At 45.9% G+C, this 25,367-nt stretch overlaps 1 protein-coding gene across 1 annotated transcript in view; it reads left to right on the forward strand.

Moving 5' to 3' along the window:
* Positions 1–386: 386 nt before the first annotated feature.
* The window catches only part of smarca2 (SWI/SNF related BAF chromatin remodeling complex subunit ATPase 2), a 70,246-nt gene continuing 45,265 nt past the window's right edge, over positions 387–25,367 (forward strand). The window contains exons 1-18 of the mRNA XM_015960280.3: positions 387–509; positions 1,869–2,113; positions 2,290–2,422; positions 4,722–5,102; positions 7,012–7,113; positions 7,769–8,021; positions 8,099–8,225; positions 8,571–8,744; positions 9,968–10,141; positions 10,269–10,439; positions 10,784–10,834; positions 14,372–14,502; positions 15,901–15,958; positions 16,103–16,200; positions 16,321–16,468; positions 22,667–22,830; positions 24,653–24,719; positions 24,798–24,908. Coding sequence (XP_015815766.3) covers positions 1,880–2,113; positions 2,290–2,422; positions 4,722–5,102; positions 7,012–7,113; positions 7,769–8,021; positions 8,099–8,225; positions 8,571–8,744; positions 9,968–10,141; positions 10,269–10,439; positions 10,784–10,834; positions 14,372–14,502; positions 15,901–15,958; positions 16,103–16,200; positions 16,321–16,468; positions 22,667–22,830; positions 24,653–24,719; positions 24,798–24,908 — 2,577 coding nt within the window. The 5' untranslated portion in view covers positions 387–509; positions 1,869–1,879. The remainder of the gene's footprint in view (positions 510–1,868; positions 2,114–2,289; positions 2,423–4,721; positions 5,103–7,011; positions 7,114–7,768; positions 8,022–8,098; positions 8,226–8,570; positions 8,745–9,967; positions 10,142–10,268; positions 10,440–10,783; positions 10,835–14,371; positions 14,503–15,900; positions 15,959–16,102; positions 16,201–16,320; positions 16,469–22,666; positions 22,831–24,652; positions 24,720–24,797; positions 24,909–25,367) is intronic.

Consider the following 25,367-nt stretch of genomic DNA (forward strand, 5'->3'; position numbering starts at 1 on the left):
TTCAGAAATGCAAATGAATAAGTAGGTCTGTAGATAATGTATTTAGCCTTCAATAATAACAGCACGGCAATAAATTCCATTTACTTTTTGCTTTTTAAAGATGAGTTTGGTACACAAAAGCTCGTAAAATCTATAATTATAAAATAAACATGTGACATTATTTATTTTGATTCTTGTTACAGAATTTTAATATATAATGTTTTTAAATGCTAAGAGTCCAAACAACACCCGCCAGCAGCTCTAGACCCTCAGAAAGTTGCAGAAATCCAGCAGGCACACGCCTTAAAATCACAAATAGGATAACTGATAGCTGTTTAGCCAATCCCAGCTCTCATAGGCGGGACTTCCGGTGACATTGACAAATCAGCATTGGCGAGACGAGAAAAACTAAATATGACAGCAAAACAACACCACCGAGGGGGAGTGAACTTATAGACAGCCGTCATTTTATTTGAAGAAACGTTACAACAGTTCAGTCTAATTGTGTACAGTTTCAGAACAGCCGAGAGGTAAAAAACGGTGTTTTGTATCTGATTTGTACTTTTTTGTAAATCATGCGCGCGGTGTTAACTGTCCAAACTTTCTGACACGGGCACGGTTCGATGGATAGAGTACGAACGTGCTAGCAGGCTAAGCTAGTTAGCGGTTAGCTACGGTTCTCTGATCGAAACAAACGCCATTAAAACAGTTTCAGTCGTTTTTTAGACGTAACGCTTGGTTTCTAAGTTTATTTTGAGTTCTTAAAAGAGTGCCACCACCATACCAGGTTCTCGACTTTCATTTTAACTTTGGATTTTCTACACCCATCCGTGATGGCCACCAGCTTTTAGGCAAACCACGGTCCAATCAGGGTCCGTTTCAAACGGGGTGTTGTTAACTCGGTCGTGGAGCTGTTCAGGGATCCTGCAGAAGATAACGCGACTGCAGCGGTGTTGCTACAGTGCAATGTTCGCGCACAATTTCAGTGCTGTGGTTTAGGTAACAGCTGAAGCGCTGCAAAAGCTCAAAATATCTGCAGACCTTCACTTCCCGTCGGAGACGATCGTTATTACAAATGATCGACTCGTGTTTACAGCGAAAACGCGGGTTTAAAGTTGAGCTAAAGGCGTGTTGGGTCGTCCCCTGGAAAGCTAACTACCCACTGCAATAAGTAATAAGTGGTTAGTTAAATGTAAACAACAGAAAGATCGAAGGAAATGTTGACAGCCATCACTGCAGAGCACGATCCCACGATTATGTATAAACGGTAAAATAATAATAACGGGACAAAAAGGCACTAGCACAGATACTCTTATTAGCTGCTATTTACTGCTGTGGGTTAGAGAAAGTGTTATTTTCTGATTTTTGATTAACGTATTTTATTGTAAATAATAAAATGTCAGTCACGTTGAATTTCTATAAACTAAAAAGGCCAAATAAAGACGTTTCCTTGTTTTACCACATTCTCCACTAATACTATTTAGACTTTGTTATAATAATATTTTGATTTCATGGAACGCAAATAGAACAAAATTGGTTAAATTATTTAAATACAAGAGAAAAATATCAATAAAATGCCGTTTTTTCCCTACAAGGAGAGTTGTTTGTAATTAGTGAAGTTAGAACTTCGCTGAGATTTTATTGAATAAATAATTAAAACTGCAACACCATTTTAATTTAGATGATTTAAGTTGAGTCAACCAGGTTGCTCTGTGTGATTTTATATAACCGAAGCAGAACAAACCTTTTGTTTTCCGTCAAATGTATTTCAGTGGATGGCAGAGGAGAAAAAGTAAACAACATTCAAGTAAACAAATGTTTTTGCTTGTAAATAAACATTTAGCCGCTTTTTTGTGTGTGTTTTTTTTTGCCGACTGGTGTCCTCCCAGCTCTTCAGTAGATGTCCACGCCGTCAGACACTCCAGGTGGTATGTCCCATCCTGGCCCTTCACCTGGGGCGGGTCTGTCCCCGGGGCCCATCTTGGGCCCCAGTCCTGGACCAGATCCCTCGCCAAGTTCTGTCCACAGCATGATGGGGCCCAGTCCTGGGCCTGGAACACCCAACGCACCTCATGGCATGCATACCCAAGGACAAAGCGATTACTCTCAGGACAGCATGTATCCTATGCACAAGGTAACGTGAGATCAGGTGTAAACAGTTACCAGTGTTTTTGTAAAGGAACATAAATGACATAGTTTGTTGCTATAGGTCTGTTTTATCTGGGGGGACTTAACATTTTGGGTATTTTGAATCCCCAGCAGAACGTCTCTTTGTGACACAATGAGCCGTGGTTGTTTGTCTTTTTCCAGTCCATGGAGGGAACGATGAATGACAAGACGATGGCAGACACGATGCACTTTGGTCACATGAAAGGAGTGGGGATGAGGTCTCTCCACAGTGGCATGGGGCCTCCTCAAAGTCCGATGGACCAGCACAGTCAAGGTACCGTCTCCTCCGATGATAGTTGGTGCCAACGATGGTAAAGGACGCTTGTCTGAACCTTCATTTTGTTGTTTCTAATTCGTCGTGCTGTTACTCTGAAGTCATACAAACGCACGTCTTCTGTATTCATCTAGAAAAGAATTGAAGTCACGCCTGGTGTTTCAGAAATGAAAATGTGAATTCTTCCTCAAATTAACAGATTTTTATCTCGAACAAAAATGTTTTGGTGAAATTTTCTGTGGAGGTGAACCACAAATCAGCACCAGTATCGGTATTTTAAAACCTGGGTGCAATAAGTAAGACTGGGCCAGTGTTTATTTCCATCCTGTTGCTGAGTGCACAAGTGTTTCATCTAGATTTTATCACTAAGTAGCGCTCGTCCGCCCTGACACCAGTATTAATATCGAAAATCAACATCGGCCCAACTTTTCTCATCAGTGCATCTCTAACTTTAACGTTTGTTCGGCTTCATAAACCCTTTATTCGTGGAGAGTGTGACACTTGGGCTACGTTCACACTGCAGGCCTTGATGCTCAGTTCCGGTTTTTTGAGTACATCAGATTATTTTGTGTGGCTGTTCACAATGTGACTCAAATGCGACATCAGACACTCTCCAGTGTGAACGCTCCGCGGCCACAAAGCCGAGAAGTCACAGTCAGCTGAAACCAGGAGCGGCAGAGTTGTGCAGCACCCTGCTGGAGTTGTGATGTGAACGTTTTCACCGACAGTTTGTCCGCAGGATGAGGATCACGCCTGTTCGTTCTCCTGTTTTGGGCTGGAAACTGTTTAAAAAACTGTAAACCAGTTTACCCTTTTCCCCCGCTGTCTTCCTAGGGATGGGTACCTTTGACATTTGAATCGATCCGGTCCTAATTCCCGGTACCTACGAATCGATACCGGTACTTAACGGTACCAATTTTCGATACTTTTGAGTGTTTATTATTTTAATTCTCTTTTATAATTAAATATCTATTTTTCTCAATATATAACAATATTTGATAAATATCACGATAAATAACATACAACTGTTTGTATTTTAACATCGTCCTTGTAGTTTTATAAGCTGATAATTAAACTGAAGCAAACATCTTTACTGTGAACTAAATTTACTGTGTATCTTCATTCCTTTTGCCGTCTTTTTTTCATTTGATTTTTCCTACTGGGAAGCTAGAATTTCCGAGGAGAAAGCGAACGCACCATTAGCTGATAACAACGGTGGCAATGGAAGCTAACATATCAAGCTAACGTTATCTTAAACAGTTTATTTAGCTGCTGGAGCAGATTAAAACGACGATGCCTCACACTTAGATCGTTGTCACTGGTTTCATCTTCACCCAATCACCCGTCGCATTTAGTAAAGTGAAGCCAAATTTTAGAGCGCGTTCATGTTCTTCTAGTCAAGAATTCGGAGTTCCGAGGAGAAAGCGAACGCACCATTAGTGGAACGGAAGCTAACATATCAAGCTAACGTTATCTTAAACATTTTATTTACCTACCGGAGCAGATTAAGATGAGGATGTCTCACTTAGATCGTTGTCGCTGGTTTCATCATCACCCAGTTACCCATCACATTTAGTGAAGTGGACCCAAGCTTTAGCGTGCGTTCTTTCTACCATGCTGCTGTTTACAACTGGCTCGCAGCGACCGACGACATAACGCTCTTGCGCATGTGCAGCTGTCTAGGCAAGTTCTCGTTATGAAGGACGGGTACCGAAACGAGGCACCGTTTCAAATGACGTGAATCGGTGCTCGGTCGGTACTATGGAATTCGGTCGGTACCTTAAAAAGTACCGAATTCGGTACCCATCCCTACGTCTTCCTGAATCAGTCTTTTCTGAATTCACCTAAAATGTTCTGGTGTTGATTCATTTACAGAGCCCCCCCCGGAGACGGAGACCGCTCCAGCAGCACCTCCAGCTCCCGTTCTCGGGCTCTCCTGTGTTTAATTCTTAAACCTAAAACAGGAGACAGACTCCAGAACCCTCCTGTCAGTGCTTCTCCTCAGGAACGTCCACACGACGCTCACCTCGGCTGAGACGGATGACCGTTCAGACTTTAGTCGCTTTCAAAAACATCAGATTTGTGTCAAAATCAGTACCACATAACCAAGTGACACGGATCGCATTTGAAAAAATCGGATCTGTGCGTTCAGACTGTCACGAAAAAACCAGATGTGGGGAAAAAAAGCGGGTTTGATGAGCTTTTGTCTGCAGTGTGAACGTAGCCTAAGTGAGTGAGCTGGTGTTTCTGGGCAGGAGTGTAAACGTTAAACATTAAACATGCATCCTTCTGGGTTTAGGATACATGTCTCCACATCCTTCCCCGATGGGAATCCACGAGCACGCTTCTAGTCCCATGTCAGGAAGCGGAGGTGGACCCACACCACCCCACATGCCTCCCTCCCAGTCTGCACCTATGATGTCCTTGGATCCTCAGGCCGGCATGCCCAGCATGTCTGCTATGGGACAACAAGGACGAGGACCTTCTGCCTTCAGTCCCGTGCAGCTTCAGCAGCTCAGAGCTCAGATTCTCGCCTACAAGATTCTGGCCCGGGGACAACCGCTGCCAGATAACCTCCAGCTGGCTGTTCAAGGCAAAAGGAGCCTACCCACAATGCAACAGCAACAGCCGCAGCAGCAGCAGCAGCAGGCTCCTGGTGGCAGCCTGTACAGACCTCCAGGTAGTCAGCCCTCCTCACTTTACCACCTAAATCTGAAATCTAGCACTTTTTGATTTGCGCTAAATGACCATTTGGTGTAATTTTGGTCAGAAAACTATGATGGCGGCTCAGACTGGACCAAACAGACAGCCATTGTGTTGTTATGAAACTGCTGCGTAACTTTATTCAATTCAATTCAAAGCTTTATTTATAAAGCGCCGTCCCTGTCGGGGAGGCCAAGGCGCTGTACGCAGTACATAAGAACTGTAAGTCACAATGAATGAATGCATAATAAAAGGGGGTCAAATAGTGCAAAGAGGGTCAAACATTCAAGTAGAAACAGTAAAAACAGGGAAACGAAATCAACATAGAAGAGGGCCGACTAGGGCTGCTCGATTATGGCAAAAATAATAATCACGATTATTTAGGACGATTTTTCAATTTATGTTGATTTTATTTGTTTTTATTCAGTCATAAAATTTCTCAGGGCGCAATCAGGACAAAAATAAGAAACAAATGATCACTAAAATAACTCCTGAATATAAAAAGACCAATATACTTATAGCTCATAGTTTATGACCTAAGGGCTATAGACCTTGGTTTAACTCATTTAGGTCTAACCAGTACAGAACCAAATACCATTATCTTGCAAATACTGACAGCAAGAATTATACAGTGGCATTCATAACAAATAAACACAAATAAATTGATGTTCACAAAATGTTGCATAACATGTATTGAGTCATGTCAAGGTGCTGTAGGAGAGTGCACTAGCACCGTGTCCTCAGAGAGATTAGTTATTAATTATCAGCGTGAGGAACTTATTTCTACCTTATTTATAAACTATTTATTTACAAGTCATCCATCAGTTAATGTAATAATTGTCTCAACCACAGCTGCACCCCACAACCCAGTCTCTCAGCAATCGGGGCAAGCTGCACGTGCGTTTAGCGCACCACACGCTCACATTTAGCTGTTTTTAGTGGCTCAGGAGTCCGCAGGTGCGGTGTGTGTCACTCACTCTGGTTAATCTAACAAGGAGCCGACTCCGAGAGCTGTCTTTAGTGACTGACCCATCACTACATCATTCCCTTTCCTAATGTCCTGAAGAACGGTCCGGAGCGCAGGCGGAGTGTTTAGCTAACCTGCAGGAAATGTCGACGACAGTTATCCAGAAAGTAGCTAAGGGTTACCAGAGATGTTTCTGAGGTGTTCGCTAGGTACTTTTAAGTTAAAAAGTCAAGAAGGGGGTCTGAAAAGCTGCTAGAAATAGCGTCAAAGTCACTGTTGGCAACACTGTGGGAGGAGCGCTTCATTTGCAACTCAGGGCATCGCAAGCGGGAGGAGCAAATAATCGGCTTGTTTTGTTTTTTATAATCGTTCAAAACTCAGATCGTAATCGTGATTAAAATTCGATTAATTGAGCAGCCCTAGGGCCGACCTCAAACACGTTCAGGGAACGCCAAGCAGAAGAGCTGGGTTTTCAGGCCACCGCAGAGAGGGGGACAGCCTAACTGAGGGTGGCAGCTGGTTCCAGAGTGACGGGGCTAGGACTGAGAAAGCCCGGTTCCCACGAGTCCGACACCTAGAACGAGGGACAGCGAGCAGGCCGTGGTCAGAGGAGCGTGTGACGGGGAATGTCTGTTCAGGAGCGTGGCTAGATTGGGGGGGGGGGGGGGGGGGGGGGGCACCACCCTGGAAGAAACTGAAAACAAAGACGAGGTGTTTGAAGCGAGAACGATAGCAGACCGGAAGCCAGCACAGGGAGGCCAGAACCGGACTGATGCGGTCCCGTTTCCTGGTCCAGATTTCTAAGGCAAAGTGAGACGTGTTGTTTTCTAAAACACGTTTAATTACATGGATGTAAAAGAATGTTTACAGATCAGAGAAAAGCCGTTAAACCACCTCTGACTGCTTATTTCATTGACAGGCATGCCAATGGCACCTTTGGGTGGTCCTCAGTCCAGCCCCCTTCCAGCACCACCCATGCAAGGCCTCAGTCAGAGTAGCGGACCCAAACCGTGGAGCGACGGTAAGACCGCTGGGATTCCTTCACTGTTTATAGAAGCATCAAAGTTTTCAGGTGATTTTCATCTCTCGGGGCTCGGCGACGTGGCGCCGCAGGCTTTATAGGTCCAGGAGGAAAGCAACGAGGAGGTTTAAGCTAAGATCATTTAGGCGCGTTAGGTTTGTTCCTGACTCATTCGCTGCCAGCGTTTCCTGATCGGTGAAGCCCGTCGCTGCCAGCGTTTTTCACCGTTTTTACTGTTTTTTTTTTGAGAGTGACAGAACGTTGAGCGCTAGGATGACGTTGACGCCAAAACTACCAAAACAAAGCGGAGGCTCACCTCTTACATCAGGAAGAATCCGTGCGTTTCGAGCGATATCGTTCTTTCATAATCGGCAGAGGCTTTTCCGGTTCGAGCCTCACTTTTTTTTACAGCAGCGGTCCAAAACGATCTCCTAACACATGGATGTTCTGCTTCCTGATCACGTGACGTGTGCGGATGAAGATCGGCTTTAGAGCTGAGATGTTTGTTCTCACGGTGCGGGGGCTCGTCCGACGCCCTCACAGTAAAAACATGCATTTGCAGTGAATGAGTGAATAAACGAGTTCCTCTTCCAGAACAAACCCCTGGTTCTGCTTATAAAGGTTGTTTATCAGCTAAAGAGCTTCCTCCTCACAGGTCAGGGTGGTGACGGCCAAGCCCCTGCACAGAAGCACCTGACGCCTGTTCCTAGTGGCCGCCCATCTCCGGCGCCGCCTCAGACCCCGGCTGTGCCTACAGGCCCCATGCTGGGCAGCGCAGCGGCAACCCACCCTCCAGGCCAGCAGGTGTCCCCCATGCTCCAGGTGCCGCAGAAGCAGAACCGCATCACGCCAATCCAGAAGCCTCAGGGTTTGGATCCGGTGGGAATTTTACAGGAGAGAGAGTTCAGGTGTTTATAAAAGACAGACGGTATCTGATGAAGCTCTGATGTTGGGATGTAACCGAGTGTCCTGGGGTGTCTCTCAGACTGCAGGCTCGGATCGCGCATCGCATCCAGGAGCTGGAAAGTCTTCCGGGATCGTTGCCTCCTGACTTACGAACCAAAGCTACGGTGGAGCTCAAAGCTCTCCGTCTGCTCAACTTCCAGCGGCAGGTAAAAGAGCTGCGATGTTTCCCGTTGAACCCAGTTAACTCGGTTATACTGGTTACCTCTGACCAGCAGGGCTCAGATTTCTGACTAAATCATTCATCTAACTGCAGTAATAGCTGGACTCTAACCCACACCGTGTTAAGGTCACACAGGCCTTTCATTTAAGAAGCAGTTAGTTTATTTTTACTGATCAAGATTTCATGATGCAGATTTGACACCTCGACTGTTTCCTGGAAGTGGCCCTGGTACCTGAACGCCTCCCAGCGAGTTGTTGGGTTTTAGGCTTTGCTCTCCGCTGTAACCTGTAGTTTTACGGTTTAGAAATGCTTTTCTCGATCCTGCCTGCAGCTGAGGCAGGACGTGGTGGCGTGTATGAGACGGGACACGACCCTGGAGACGGCCCTCAACTCCAAGGCTTACCGGCGCAGCAAGAGGCAAACTCTGAGGGAGGCTCGCATGACGGAGAAGCTGGAGAAGCAGCAGAAGCTGGAGCAGGAGAAGAAGCGCCGACAGAAACATCAGGTGCTGCAGCAGAAGTTCCAGGACCTGAAACCGATCCAGCTAGGGTTGTCACGGTGTGAAGATTTAACCTCACGGTTATTGTGACCAAAATTATCACGTTTTTCGGTATTATCGCGGTATTTTTTAAAACGAGTTACATTTTCATACAACTAAATAAATCCTGTATATCAGGAAAATATTGTCCTCAGTTTGTGTCTAAATTTAGCCTAAAATGTGTTATTTTGTAATTATGTTGTTTATTTGTTTACATTTTTCCCCTTTAGTCTTTAAAATACCAATATTTGCCCATAACTTCTTATTTTTTGTCTGTTTGATGTCATCATTTAAAAGTATTACATCAGATGATACTCAGTACTCAAGTAGCCTTCTAATCAGATACTTTTTTACCCTTACTTGAGTAATAAACCCTATATCAGGAAAATATTGTCCTCGGTTTGTGTCCTTCCAGTGAGCTTTGCAGATGTGGGAAAATGTCATCAGGCAGTAATCGTTGTTAAATTCATAATTATTCTCAGAGAGAGACCAACTCTTATCTGCCCCTGGGAGCCCCGTAATGCATAGCGTCATTTCAACATGGCGGTGTCCGTGACACGGTTTATATGCAGGTAGCGGCGCTGCGGCTGCTTTATATAGCGACTCGTTGCGTTCTCCCTCAACCCAAATCCTCGGATCACGCATTTTAGCTAAAACGCTAACGTTAGCTTGCCTTGCGTTGACTGTAGAGTTGCGGGTGATGGTCACGCAGATGTGTCATGAGATTTGAAGCGTTGCTGCCTTTCACAGACACTTTTTCTGCACGTGCTGCAAACAGGATAGCCGTCTTCTATCAGCTGTCCCTCGGCATTCTTCAAATATCCAAAAGATGCCCGTACTTCCCACTTTGTCTTCTTTGAGGGATAATAAATGTCCTGAGTGCTGCCGTCTCCTCCTTTGGCCATTATTTCAGCTTTAGCTTCAAGAAAGTTTAGGTTGTAAACAACAAAGTGCGCATGTGCCGCCGGCAACTTCAGCAGATGATACGGTGGCTGGTAAGGGTCACCGCGCCTACACCGCAGCCGCGGTAACCCACCGAGATAATATAGTTTTTAAAACAAGACGGTTATTATTATTGTCAACTTTTTTACCGGGGTTTACCGCTACACCGGTTACCGTGACAACCCTAGATCCAGCTGATCAGCCTGATAAAGCCACTAAACCATCATGCTTTCTGGTGTGCGTTACAGGAGTATCTTAACAGTATCCTTCAGCATGCCAAGGACTTTAAGGATTACCACCGTTCTGTGTCTGGAAAAGTCCAGAAACTCACCAGAGCTATCGCCAACTGGCACACGAACACGGAGCGGGAGCAGAAGAAGGAGACGGAGAGAATCGAGAAGGAGAGGATGAGGAGGCTCATGGTAAGAACCTGAACCCGGTGGTTCCTGGAATTCTGCGTTTCCCTCCTTTCACTTCCCGTCTACTGGAGGTGGAGCCGTGACTCCTGAGCGGTGGTCCAGTTAATCTTTCGCCGTCTCTCTCCTCCAGGCGGAAGACGAGGAAGGCTACAGGAAACTCATCGACCAGAAGAAAGACAAGCGTCTGGCTTATTTACTGCAGCAGACGGATGAATACGTGGCCAACCTCACCTCTCTGGTGTACGAGCACAAAGCTGCTCAGGCTGCCAAGGAGAAGAAGAGGAGGAAGAAGAGGAAGAAGGTAGGAAGTTTTGTTTTTAATGGAAAAGTCCTCCACAGTTTCTGCCTGGGCAGAAAACCCGGTACTCGTATCTGAACCTTGGGCCCGGTCCACATGGCAGGACCGTCCTGGATTGAAGGAGTTACCTCTTCATGCCTGAGGTCATGAACTCTGGTCACTTTAGACTAGCAGTAATTACGCTTTGTATTATTCCTAATCCCACAGCATTTGCTTAATTTGACGCCTTTCAGATTATTGTGCAGTAAAACCTTTAAGGAGCCGTTATCGCTCGTCTACATGTGGGTGTCATGAGCCGCCCGGCAGGAGTGAGAAAGTCACGCTGATGATGTTTGTTCTGTGTCTAGAAGGTGGACGGAGACTGTGAAGGCACCAGCGCCATTGGGCCAGACGGAGAGGTTGGTCCATCTTCAGATGTTTCCTTATTGTTGTTTTGTGTTTTCCGTCTTTAGACGCGTATTTCTTTAGAAATGTTTGAAACAAACACGTCGTCGGCAGCGTAGACAAGCTAGCGGCTAGTCTCAGGGCGGCCGTTGAGTTTTTATAGTAAATAAATCAATTAGTGGAGATTCAAAAGACAGAAAACACGTAAAAAAACAAACAACTTTTCACATAATAATTCATGTTTTGTAGGAAAATAATTAGCATTTGGTTGAACTGTCTGGACCACCGTAGTTTTCAGGTGGCAGAAACCTTTGTGAGGAATCAGTCTGTTCAGAGTGGATCTTTGTTTCTCCAAACTGAGGCCATTGAACAGCTGTGCTACAGATTTATAACCCAGAGAAGGGTTAGCGTTCCACCAGCCGGTGGAAGACTCAGCAGCTGAAGAGGCTTCCTCCTGGAGTCAGCAGAGACCAAACCCGGCTAAGAGAGGAAGGTTTGGGAAACTGTGTTCCCTCGCCCAGAAACGGATCACCGGGGCCTGTCTGGAGTTGGGGCACATTAGCGAGCGCCTGGTGGCCGAGCTTTTTTCCCTGGAGCCCGGATTTCATAGCCGTAGCGCAGCGCCACGGCTGAGGCTAAGTGGTGCAACACTGGGTGGCTGACTGCAGCTGTGGTGGCAACCTCTGAACCCGCTGGTGGACACCGGTGGTTAGGGATGGCATCGAGCATCTGGAGGGGAAAGCAGTGCACCACCAACGCTGTTTACAGTGGGAAGGTCTGCTTTTGACCTCGACTTGCGACATTGTGGAATGAGTTCTTCGAAGTCCTCCTCAATCCCACAGGCACGTCTTCCAGGGAGGAAGTGGATTCTGGGGACTTTGGGTCGGGTCCTCCCATCTCTGGGGCTGAGGTCACTGAGGTGGTCACAAAGCTGCTCGGTGGCAAGGCTCTGGCGATGGATGAGATCCGTTCAGAGTTCCTTAAGCCTTTAGATGTTGTGGGGCAGTGTTGGTTTATGCAGCTCTGGAATATCGCGTGGACATCAGGGGCAGTCCCACTGGACTGGTAGACCGGGGTGGTGGTCCCCCTATTTAAAAAGGGGGACCACAGGGTGTGTCCCAACTACAGGGGGATCACGCTCCTGAGCCTTCCTGGTAAGGTCTATTCAGGGGTTCTGGAGAGGAGGGTCCGTCGGATAGTTGAACCTCAGATTCAGGAGGAGCAATGCGGTTTTGGTCCTGGCCGTGGAACACCGGACCAGCTCTATACTGTTAGGGTTCCTGGAGGGTGTGTGGGAATTTGCCCAACCAATCTAAATGGTAAAGGACCTGTATTTGATATAGCGCCTTCTAGAGTCCTCCAACCCCCCAAGGCGCTTTACAACACAATCAGTCATTCACCCATTCACACACACATTCACACACTGGTGGGGATGAGCTACAACATAGCCACAGCTGCTCTGGGGCGCACTGACAGAGGCGAGGCTGCCGAGCACTGGCGCCACCGGTCCCTCCGACCACCACCAGCACCCAAGGGCACAACGACAGACTGAGCGGGGCTCGAACCTGCAACCTTCCGATTACGGGGCGAGCACTTAACTCCTGTGCCACCGTCGCCCATGCACTTGTGTTTAGTGGATTTGGAGAAGGCGTTTGACCGCGTCCCTAGGGGGCCCCTGTAGGTTTGGATTTAGTTCTCTCCCTAAAAAATAAAAACCGTCATTTCAAAACTGCATTTTGTGTTTACTTGTGTTATCTCTGACTAACGGTTAAATGTGTTTGATGATCAGAAACGTTTTGTGTGACAAACATGCAAAAGAATAAGAAATCAAGAAGGGGGCAAATACTTATTCACACCGCTGTAAATCTCACAACTTTGTGTGTTGTGAGATTTATTATTATTATATTTATTTATTATCCCTATCGGCTCCTAGTGGCCAGAACCCGGTGTGGTCCACCACAGAGAAGGCCGCTCTAGCACGATTTATCCTCCAGGCGGACGGCCGCGCTCACGCAGACGAGTGTTGGTGAGCGGCTGCGTCTGACTGCTGGTGCTCCGTGTTTTAATTCTGCAGCGGGCCTTGAAAACTCGCCTCACACCGCCTGAGTTTGTTCTCTAAAACTTGCATTGAAGCCACCGTGCTGACGCATTTTAACGAGCTTCCTTTGCGCCGTACGTTGTGATGCAAACGTCACATCGTGGAGTAAAAGTTCGGCAGATACGTTTGTTTACATGTTTGTCGCTGAGCGCCTGCGCCGTGGGAGGGGGGACGCGATGCTGCTCTCGCGTTGGGAGCGACATCTGGTGTGGTCAGCTCTGAAAGGCTTTGATCAGAATGTGCAGATCGCGTTTATTTTTTTTTTTTCATGGAGCTCGGCCGTGGATTCTTCTTCCGGTCTGCAGCCTGGGACTCGAAACTAGGAATAAAAAAAACGAACCTCTGAATGATTCCGGGGAAAACTGAGAGTTAGTCCTGGTTCCAGTCGATGCTCGGTGCCCAGCCCTACTCCCTGTTCGACCTGCGTCGGAGCTTGGTCTGCACTGCTGGCAGTCAGCTGGGCTTGTTCCCGTTGAGAGTTGGACTCCGCCAAGGCTGCTCTTTGTCACTGATTCTGTTCACAACTTTTAAGGACAGGATTTCTCGGTGCAGCCAAGGTGTTGATCTGTTTTGGTGGCCTGAGGATCAGGTCCTGTTGGCTTCATCAGACCCGGATATGTGGGATTAACAGGACCTCATATGGGCCATTCCTATCTGTACCGGGTCGGCCCGGGCCGGGTAGCCCCAGTCGGCCCAGGCCTGGCCCGGTTGATTCCACACATCCTTGTCTTAAGCCCATGTGGGCTGATTCTACCCACCAATCAGAGGCTTGCTCTAATGGAAGGTGTGAATTTGCTGTCAGCAGTGGGTGTGTTGGCCCTGGTCGGCCTGAAGCAGACCCCCTCGAGAAGAGGGCTGAGAATGAGCCTTGGTTGGCCCGGAAAAATACCAGGCCACTCAGATATGTAAACAACCTACGCTACCCGGCCCGGGCCGGCCCGGTACAGATGGGAATGGCCCAATAATTCCACAGTGGAGGGACTATTTTTCTGAACTGGTCAGGGAACGCCTTGGGATCTCCCCGGAGGAGCTGGCCCGAGTGGCTGGGGAGAGGGAAGTCGGGGCTTCTCTGCTTAGGCTGCTGCCCCCGCACCCCGACCCTGGATAAACAGATGAAAATGGATCAATTCTAATGAAGAGATGGATAAACACACAAGTGGTGCTGAGATTTTTAACCTTTAATGAAAGTTCAAACCAATCTGAGTTGTTTGGACACTTTATTCGACCTTTTCTTGTTGTCGTCAGCAGGAGTGACTCAATAAAGCAAAGTGACATCATCACATCGACGTTTTAAAACTCGGCCGTTTAACTGTTGCCTCCTTTTTTGTGTTTTCCCCATCTGCAGCTTCAGCGACGTTTAAAACTGAAATAAACCAGTTAAAGGCCGAGCTGTTGTAGGAGGAAGGCCTGTTCTGCTCTCAAAGCTGAAAGTGTGTTGTGTGTTTTTCTGCAGCTGATGGATGAAAGCAGCCAAATGAGTGAGCTGCCAGTCAAAGTCATTCAGACGGAGACGGGGAAAGTTCTGCAGGGGACGGATGCACCCAAATCCAGCCAGCTGGAGGCTTGGCTGGAGATGAATCCAGGGTGAGGAGACAGAACTGATGCTGTTTGTGTCTTGGATGTGTCGGTCAGCGAGTCTCCGGTTGTCCTGCTGGTCCAACTTCATTTAGGTTCAGCGGTTCGTGATCCACATCCTAACAGCCGGTTCTGCTGGACAACAAATCTAAAAGGCTAGGTTATCCAGAGTTATCTCTGTAGTTTATGTTTATTTATGTGGGTTTTATCCAAAGCGACTCACAATGTATAACCTATAGGGCATGTTGTGATCTGTGGGGGAAACCGGAGTACCCGTAGGAAACCCACGCATGCATGGGGAGAACATACAACTCCACGCAGAAAGACCACAGCCGGGTTCGAACCTGCACCCTTCTTGCTGCGAGGCAACAGTGCTAAGCACTGCGCCATCATGCAGCTCTAGTTATGCTGCTATAGGCTTAGACTGCTGGAGGATACACTGACCACTTTCCACACTCGACTACTTTCTACTACAATCTGCTCTTTAACTGTATTATTTTCTGCTATTTCAGCTGTTAACTTTTATTTTTTCTCTAAGTGTTTTTCTCCCCAGAAGAAGCTACAATGATGCTCTGCTGAGCTGTGGTGGCTTAACCACTTAAACATTCTCCCTCTCCTGATAATAACATTTTACTCTCTTTGACGTTGGATGTGCTACTACCAGTTTACCCGTTTAATTATAGATCCACTATAATAAATACAATAAAGTTTATCTCTCACCAAATAGATTATTTACTAACAAATCACAATGTAACCATATAAATGTTTGGTATATATGGTGTGTGTGTGTGTGTGTGCGCACGTGCATGCGCGCACGCTCTGTCTTCTCCATCCCCAGTGAGTCGTGGAGGATGGCTGCTTATACTGATCCAGGAGTCTCTGGAGGTTTCTTCCTGTTAAAAGGAGTTTTCCTCTCCACTGTCGCTGCATGCTTGCTTAGTATGAGGATTGCTGTAAAGACTCTGACACTAGTCAGTGACTCGATGCAACCTGCTGGGTTCCTTATGTAGGAAACTTGTTACCGGTTGGCTTAATGACCTGACCTGTGATGGATTTTTTACTATGTGAAGGTCCTCGAGACGACTCTTGTTGTGATTTGGCGCTTTAGAAATAAACTGAACTGAATAGAAGTTTTACTCCCAATAACATTCCCGAAATGCCGTTAAGCAGCCGATCTGGTACAGAGCTGGAATCTGTCCAAATGATGGTGATTACAGACGCAGAGGGGCGTCCCAGAAACAAAGACATCTCATGAGTTGGTCACCTGGCATGTTTTATTCTGGAAACCAGGAAGTTTTACCAGACTAAGTGGTGCAAATAATTATCTGTATTATGATCTTAAATAGTTTTGTAGTTCTGTGAGGTTTGGATTGTGGATAACTGGACCTTTATTTATTTTTTCAATAGTTATGAAGTCGCCCCGCGATCCGACAGCGAGGAGAGTGGCTCGGAGTTTGAGGAGGAGGTTGGTGACTTTCTAGTAACCTCTGCTCTTCTCACGTTACATCAGCTGTGTGTGAGAACATGATGCTCCACCAGGGGGCGCAGCCCGCCCGTGTGCTTGGGTTTTACCATGCTCTTTGATATTTGTTATCCTCTAACCTTTAAGGAAGAAGATGAGATGGCCAAGGCAGAAACGGAAGAGAAGAAGAAACGTGGTCCCAACGGAGAAGAAGGGAACGTGAAGGAGGCCAAAAATATCATCGAGTAATTAAGTTTCCTTTTATTATCAGACTATCTTACATCTGTTTAGAGAAACGTTTTCATTAAAAAGTTATTTTGGGGCTAAAATTATTCTAATTAAAATTTAAACTCTCAAACTTCCAGGACAGCCAAACAAGATGTGGATGATGAGTACAGCGTTCCCACCGGGCAGACCAGCTCCCAGTCCTACTACGGTGTGGCCCATGCTGTCATCGAGAGGGTGGAGAGGCAGTCCTCGCTCCTGATCAACGGCACCCTCAAACAGTATCAGGTACACGCGCGCACACGTATACAGACACACACACACACACACACACACACACACACACACACACACACACACACCTACACCTATGCTAAAGCTGTTGTCATGTTCGTGGTTCTGCTACAGTCAAGAATGGGGTTTCTATAGCAACAGGTCATCTTTACTCATTCTGCAAAGCAAACCTGGGTCAAAATGACAATCCTTCCATCTTAGATTACGGTGACATCATTTATAGAACTGCATCCAAAAACCTTCTTCATAAACTGGACGTCGTTTATCACTCAGCAACCCGTTTGGTCACTGGTGCCCCTTTCACTACTCGTCATTGTGATCTGTACCCACTCGTTAACTGGCCACCACTCCATTCCCGCAGGATATTACATCGGTATCAGTTCTTTTTTTCATTTTTTATTTTATTTTTTTAATATTTTCTTTTTATTGAAAGTTTTGTTAAGGTACAAAAGATACAACAACAATAACAATTAGGCACAGTGGAACCGTCGGGTCCGCCCTGTTCCGGGAGAGCCATCCTCCCTTCTCTTCAAAGTCCCATGACCTCTGGTTTTGTCCATACAGTAATCCCTCGCTACTTCGCGGTTCGTTCATCGCGGATTCGCTGCTTCGCGGATTTTTTCTTTGGAGCATTTTTCAGGGGGAATTCGCAGATTCGCGGTATTTTTCACTGATTCGCGGTATTTTTCTATGCGAAATATCAAGAAATTCTTGTTTTTTTTCATCAATTTCATCATAAAATGCACTTTTTGTAATAAAACTAAAAAAACCAAGTAAAAAAATTTTTTTTCTTGAGTTTTACCAACAAAAAGAGAATGTGATCATATGATAATTCAATATAGTACCGAATGTCAGACAGGTCAGCTGGATTCGGGAGTTGAGCTTGTAGGGAGCGAGGTTTCACAGACGCGGAAGTGATAGCGTCGGTGAAACGCCGGCTGATCTAGGAAACCCCCGAGCGTTCGAGCGTCAACGAAGTGACACGGAAATGCCGGGCTTTCCAGAAGTAAGTAAGATAACTTGCTATGAGCTGATAGTTCGTTGGATTGATCGGTAGGTTGGAAACTCTGATCATGAATCTGAAGAAACGATGACTGAGTGGTGAGCTGGAAAGGCGACTTCCGTTTATAGCCGCGGTTTGTGACGTAGGTGCGACGTGGAGGGAATCCCCGCGAGGGGCATGCTGGGAGTCCCTACTTCGCGGATTTTCACCTATCGCGGCCAGGTCTGGAACGCATCTACCGCGATAAACGAGGGATTACTGTATATCGGGGTCCATGTAGCCCTTAATGTTCCACCTCTGATGATGTTCTTAACGGGTGTTTCCAGTTCATTATGAAGTGTTCGTATCCACAACAGGCTCTTCCACTTCCAGTAAACATATGTGAGGAGGTTAAACCTTAGTTATACAACCTGCCCTCCGTCATCGCGTGGTATTGCTGTTAGTAAATCTCTCCCATTTGTCCCAATTCTTATGAAAACGGTCTAATTTAAGGTTCAAAAAGGCTGTCAGTTTTTCCATCTTATATATTTCCTCGACTATTCCCTGCCAGTCTTTCCTTGTTGGGGCATTCTTCTCTAGCCATTTCCTGGTAAGCGCTTTTTTGCCTGCAGCCAGCGTGATATTTATTAAATATTTGTCTCTTGTGGGGACTACTGATGGGATATCACCCAAATAAACCGTACAGAAATCCTTAACTACCTCGCAACCCGTCACGACTGTGATTGTGTCGACCATCTCCCTCCAATATGGCTGAATTACCGGGCTTTTCCAAAAAATATGGAAGTGGTCTGCCATGTTTTCCCCACATTGTCTCCAGCAATGTCCTTCTCTCTGTTGGCCTCTCTGTTTGCATTTTATTTTAGGGGTAAAAATTTTCCAAGTGAATTCCCTCCAGTAACCCGAACTGGTAGTTTTCCTCTGTGTTTCACATATAGTTGCCCAACTTTCATCCGATATGGTGACTTGTGCTTCCCTTTCCCATTTAATTTTTATATAATTAGTTGATTGGTCTTTGAGTGATTGTAGGTTCTGATAAAGTTTAGTAATTTGTTTGTTTTTAATCTTACTTTGATATGCCTCTTTTATAAGGGGGACTAGGCCGTCCCTCTGTTCTTCCGTGTTTTTTATGTTACTGCTGAAATAAGACCTGACCTGGAGATATCTAAAAAAATCCAGGTTTTCCAGACCATATGTGTCCCTTAATTTGTCAAAACTATTGGGCCATTCCCATCTGTACCGGGTCGGCCCGGGCCGGGTAGCGTAGGTTGTTTACAGATCTGGGTGGCCTGGTATTTTTCCGGGCCAACCAAGGCTCCTTCTCAGCCCTCTTCTCGAGGGGGTCTGCTTCAGGCCGACCAGGACCAACACACCCACTGCTGACAGCAAATTCACACCTTCCATTAGAGCAAGCCTCTGATTGGTGGGTAGAATCAGCCCACATGGGCTTAAGGCAAGGATGTGTGGAATCAACCGGGCCAGGCTGGGGCCGACCCGGTACAGATGGGAATGGCCCATAAGTAGTCCATCCCTCCCTGCTATTGAGCAAATGGTCCGTTCCCTTTTGTCTACCATGCCTCATAGCGGCCATCTATTTGTGCCGGGGAGAATTCCCTATCGCTTGTGACCCATCTAAGTTGTTTTATGTTGGCGTCTGATTCATGTTTCTCACATGCGTCAAACCATATCTTTAAAGGTGTTTTCCATTCATTTAACTCTTTTTTCTTTTCCAGATATAATTTTTTATCCCCTAATATTGTCTGTAGTTTTAATTTTAATTGTGTCATATCTAAATCTTTCCATTTTGCCACATACAATGGGTCACACCAATAGAGTAAATATCTTAATTGTGCTGCTTTAAAATAACTTTCTAAGGCCTAGTCCACACGTAGCCGGGGTTTTTAAAAACGAATATCCGCCCCTCCAAAAACTCGCATCCACACGTACCCGGATAAATACGTTGTTAAGGACATGCCAGACCTGTAGGCGGCAGTACTTCCCCCGTTCTTAACCTCGTACTTCGTCTGTGGTCTTCCGCAAGGAGCAGTAAAGGAGGGCTTAAGCTTGGTTTATGCTTGACGCATTTACTTTCCGCTTGGTGATGCGGCTCGCGGATGGAACGCGCTTCACAACTCGCAGTGTTTATGGTTCGTGCGGCTCGTCTCTGCGGTGAGCCAATATTCTCCCAAACTGTAGGGGGCAGCATGGAGCTCTACGGCATGCACCCAACACTACACCATAGTAGAAGTAAAAATTACTGTTTACAACGTGGCATTCCAGCATTTTTTAACAGCGTCCTCGTCTTTTCCGACAGTGCGAGCTATTTCTCTCCAAGAATTATTAACAACATGTTGATCACGGTGATCTCTGAGAGCTGAATCATACAAATGTCTGTATTTATGAACCTCTGCCATACTAGTTCTTGCCGGTCCGCCATGTTTTTCCGCGTCCGACTGTCCGCGTGGTTAGAAATTTTCCGAGGTGCGCGTTGCGGAAATTCTGGGCCGTGCGAAGGCGCGGTGGAGGGGCGTGGTTGTTAAAATGATGCAAAATGACGCAACTTTTCCGCGCTGAGACGTGCGGACCTCGCTGACGCGTCAAGCATAAACCAACCTTAATTCCGCTTGCAAAAACAAACAAGCTGAAAGCGCTTGGACAATTGATGGATCGGGTAGTGACAGAGCGCAGCTCGGAGGGCATCCATGCTGTCGGCTAGTGTAAACACAGGTCGCACACGTGATGTCAGCATTTTTTTGTCGCGGAAAGTGACGTTGCGGACCTTAGAACTCCGGTTTTGTCCGTCCACACGCAGACACCCAAAACGGAAAAAAACGCAGATCTTCACTTTGGCCGGAGTTTTTAAAAAGATCCGTTTTCGTGTGAAAAAACTCCGTTTTCGTGTGGATGACAGGCCAAAACGTAGAAAAATATCTACGTTTTGGCAGATCCCCGGCTACGAGTGGACAGGGCCTTTGTTTGGGAGGGAAAGTCCACCCTTCTCCCTAGGCAGTTGTAGTGTTGTGTATTTAACTCTAGGTTTGCGGCCCTTCCATATAAATCCCGAGAGCATTCTGTTCCATAGTGCAAATTGGTTGGCTTGTATGTGTACCGGTATAGATTGAAAGAGGAAAAGTAGTCGAGGCAATATATTCATTTTGATCATGTCGATTCTATTATATAAATCAAGTGGCAGTATGTTCCATCTTTGGATGTTTTCTTTTAGCTCCTTGGTGAGTAATTTATTTCATAGATGTCTGTCAGTATTTTGGGGATCTTAATACAGAGATATGTAATTATTTCATTGTTCCAATTAAATTTGGATATGTTTTTGATCCTTGCCGTAGGTGTGTAATTATGTGTTATCACTTGAGTTTTTTGGATGTTTATTTTATATCCAGAGAGTTCTCCGAACATTTCCATCTTTGTCAATAGCTGAAACAACGTCAATCCAAAGAACGGTTCGGAGTGAAAACGGCTATTTTGTTGCTAATTTGCAGGAAATATCTAGAAGAAAGTTCTACAGAAAGTAGCTAAGGGTCCTCAGAAATGTAGCTAGCTTTGTCACTAGGCGTTAGGAACAGCGACAAAGTGGCACTGCCTCTCTCTCTGCTGCTAAAGCTACGGATAGCAAATGCTACGGGCGATGCCTGAGCGTGAACGCGCATGAAGCAGCCTGCTCGACCCGAGCATCTCTCTTTTTCTGTGATTTTACAGAAAAACAGGCAATCACAGTAAAAATGCCAGGGCTCATTCTACAGTACCAGGGCATTGCAGGAGAACGTATGAAGAAGACATTTATTATTTCTATACATGTTTTGGCTGTCAAACTTCCATAATGTCCCTTTAAATCCAGTTTCCAAAGGTCTTAAATTACCAAAGACCCAATTAACAAGATTCTTTTATGTCTATAAAAACGTTGTGAATTTCTATTTCGCGTTCATTATTTTTTGTGTACGATGTTGGCGAAGGCGGAACCGTACACATTCAGTTGGTTGTGAAAGGGGGCTATTTTTAGATGAGCACATTAGCTGGTTAAGCTAGCGGGAGCTTGCGCCATGGGGAAGTGCAAGTTTAATGGTAACTGGATGGCTAATCCCACAATCGCGACGTGGTTAGCACCGGTTCTAGGCAATAGTTGGAAATTATAGCTTAGATTTAATTTTACAAATAGCTTAAACTTGGTCAAAGTGGCCTTAAAAAAGGTCTTAAAGTCTTAAATTTGGCTCCCTTAAACCTGCAGATACCCTGGGTATGTACTGAGGGAAACCACAAACATGAGCCGTTCATTTATGCTAAGCTAACGGGCTCCATTAACACCTGGGCTCATTTAGACACTCTGAGCTTTGTAAAGGCCGGTGAAACGAACCTACAGAATATGTTTTCCTGTAAATGTCGGACAGGAAATGAGCAGATCGATCTGGTTCTCTGCAGAACGCGCTGAAGCCTCCTCCCTCCATGCCTGGTGTCTTTTTGAGTGTCTCTTTGATTTATGGTGTTTGTGGTTTAAATGAGATTTGCTGCTACGCCTTCAGATTTCAGCTGAACAATAATCGGATCACTTGTCTTCACTTCCTGCATCCGTCTGCTTAACAAACCTAAATTGTCACGGCGGAACGACAGAAGCTGTACATGTATGTGTGTTCAGAGCTAGCTTAGCAACCAGCTCTTCCACAGAAGAGTCGTGCTGTTTCTAACTGGCCTCCCGTTATTTCCTGTTTCATCCGTCTCCTGCTTGTTGTTTACAGTCGGCCAAATGCAGAATGTTGCTTTTCTCTCCTGCGTCGTGCAGTTGAGATCTAAAACAGCAGGAAGATCAAAGAAAGCAGGAGAAGCTGACTGAGAACCTGAGTTCTTCAGATGCATCCAAGTGTTTTTGCTTTTAGGGTGGAGAGGATGGAGCAGCGAGCAGATCTGACCTACTTCCTGGCAGGCGTTCTGTTCTAGACTTTAGTTGCAGAAAGCAACAGAATCAGCAAGAAAAGGCACAATGTGGCACCTAACATCCAGCTTTTTTTGTTCAGGCTGCTGGAAAACCTCGTTTTGGTTCACGTCTCTTATTGTGAACTGGAATTCTGCTTCATGTGGTTCTGAGTGTTGCCTCTTCTATATTCTGGGTTTGAGAATGAAGTGAGAGCGATGTCCCGAAGCATCGTGTTTTCTAACAGCTCCTCTTGACTTCTCTGCTTCTTCAGATCCAGGGCTTGGAGTGGATGGTGTCGCTCTACAACAACAACCTGAACGGCATCCTGGCTGATGAGATGGGCCTTGGCAAAACCATCCAGACCATCGCTCTCATCACCTACCTGATGGAGCACAAGAGGCTGAACGGCCCCTACCTCATCATCGTTCCTCTCTCGTCAGTACCGAGTCTCACCTGGAACTGCTTTAGCTCATGACATGGAGCAGGAGCAGCGCCCGAAATCAGACGGCTAATTATTTTGGATTAAAGCAATCCAACCATGATTAAATCCAGAATGGGAAAGTCGGGAATCTCTTCACTGAAATGGTCCAAATCCCAATGCCGTGTTCCAGCAGTGAGCAGGTGTTCACTCTGGACAAGTGATGAAGTAAAACACACCAGTCAGGATGCATGCGTGCTAAATAATGAATGACATGTTGAACTCCCCCAGGCTTTTCTGTGCCGTGTGGGATTAACAGGACCCCGTAACACACCTTAGAGGCTTATGCTATTGTTCATAGATCTATAAATGTTTATATTTACATTGTTCAGTAACTAAAACTTAATATGATTTACGCCGTAGGGTTGGGCATGGAGCATTGATTGGAACCGGTTCCAACTGTTCATTTTTCCTGGAATCGCTGAACGTTTTTAATTTCGATTCCTAGTTTCGATTCCTAGAATGCCGACTGGAAGAGGAATCCGCGGCCGATCTCCGTGAAAGATAAACGTGATCTGCAAATTGTGATCAACGCTTTTCGGAGCTGATCACACAGCTGTCTGTGTGCAGCACCGAGTCCCCCCCCTCCCCCACCCGGATATAAACAAACGCGTCTGCCGAACTTTTACTCCGTGATGTAAACGTTAACTCCTGCAGCGTAGAGGAAACGTGTTAAATACGTCAACACGGTGGATTTAATAGAAGCTTTAAAGAGCAAGTCACTCCAAATCAACATTTTTTGCTGATAAACTATATAAATGAGTGTCTGATCGTGCTGCAGACAAATGTAGATAATAATTTGACACTTTAGTGCATCTTAGTTAAGATTTAAATATTCTGCCAAAAACTGTCAGTGATGCACCGTCGTCAGGTAAAAACTCCGCAGCGCATTTGAATTTAAATCTGCCGTCGCTATTGGCTAAGAGGTACCCTATGATGTTAGATGGTAGGTTACGATGTCACAGTGCGGTGTGTGTGTGTGTGTGTGTGTGTGTGTGTGTGTGTGTGTGTGTGTGTGTGTGTGTGTGTGTGTGTGTGTGTGTGTGTGTGTATTTGTTAGCGGCTCCGCCCTCTCGGTCTGCTAGGCAACAGCATTTGTTGCATTTTTCAAACAGGAAGTGGGAGCTGAGTGAGAATCTGGTAGGGGGTGACTTGCTCTTTAAAGAACAAACTCTGGACGGTGTGAGGTGAGTTTGTCTCACTGCACAAATAAAAACACACACGGAGCGTCAGCAGGTGTGTGTGTGTGTGTGTGTTTGTGCGCGTGCGTGGAGTAATACTCTGGTACCAGATTCTTACTCAACTCCCACTTTCAGTTTGAAAACTGCAACAAATGCTGTTGCCTAGCAGACCGAGAGGGCGGAGCCGCTAACAAATACACACACTCACGACATTGTAACATCATAATGTACCATCTAACTTCATAGGGTACCTCTTAGCCAATAGCGATGGCAGATTTAAATTCAAATGCAGTGCTGAGTTTTTACCTGACGACGGTGCTTCAATGACAGTTTTAGGCCGAATACTTAAATTTTAACTAAGATGCACTAAAGTGCCGAATTATTGACTACATTTGTCTACAGCACGAGTAGCAAAATAATGTTGATTTGGAGTGACTTGCTCTTTTAATAGCTCCTTCCTTTCCTTCCTGTGTCTACGTGTTCTGGATGAGTTCTTCCCCGGGTAACAGAAGCCTCATCCTTTAGAAGAGAACTGCTCTGAATTCAGTCCACAAACATGTAAACAACTCCTCCTGTGATGCGTTTGTGTCTTCTCTAGGACTATGTCTAACTGGGTCTATGAGCTGGATAAATGGGCTCCTTCTGTGGTCAAAATAGCTTACAAGGTAAAGCGAATCTTCTGTTTGTTTATTTCATCCTGATAGTTTTTCCCCACACAGCTGTGTGTTTTCCTCCCGTTCCAGGGTACTCCGGGTTTGCGCCGTGGACTTGTGCCGCAGCTCCGCAGCGGGAAGTTTAACGTCCTACTGACCACCTACGAATACATCATCAAGGACAAGCACATCCTGGCCAAGGTGAAGGAGGGTCTGCTCACACGCCTCATCAGTACTTCTATTATCGGTTTTCATTGTTTGAGCTTTGGTTTGGGCGAACTAACTGATTTTCTTCAGATTTAATCAAAGCAAATGAGCAAAGTTCTATATTACAATCAATACTTACTAGGGATGAGCCGGATACTCGTTTCAGACGCGTATCCGTTATGGATAAAGCATTTTTGACGAATACGAGCATGAAACAAGTAAAACTCGTAAATATCTGTAATGGTGCTGAAGGAAAATCCTCATTGGATAACTGACTGTCTTCACGCTCTGTGATTGGCCAGTCACATAGAGCGCCCGCCCCTCCCTACACACAAAACTCTGCAGCCGGGAGCTCAGTCTGGCCCATGCATCCACACACACACACACACACAGACAATAACGGATCTCGCTGCTTGCTTTACTAATGCTCACGTTTCTTCAGAGCTCCCTAGG

The sequence above is a fragment of the Nothobranchius furzeri genome, chromosome 10 (assembly GCF_043380555.1).
Source record: "Nothobranchius furzeri strain GRZ-AD chromosome 10, NfurGRZ-RIMD1, whole genome shotgun sequence".
In the NCBI taxonomy this organism is placed as follows: domain Eukaryota; kingdom Metazoa; phylum Chordata; class Actinopteri; order Cyprinodontiformes; family Nothobranchiidae; genus Nothobranchius; species Nothobranchius furzeri.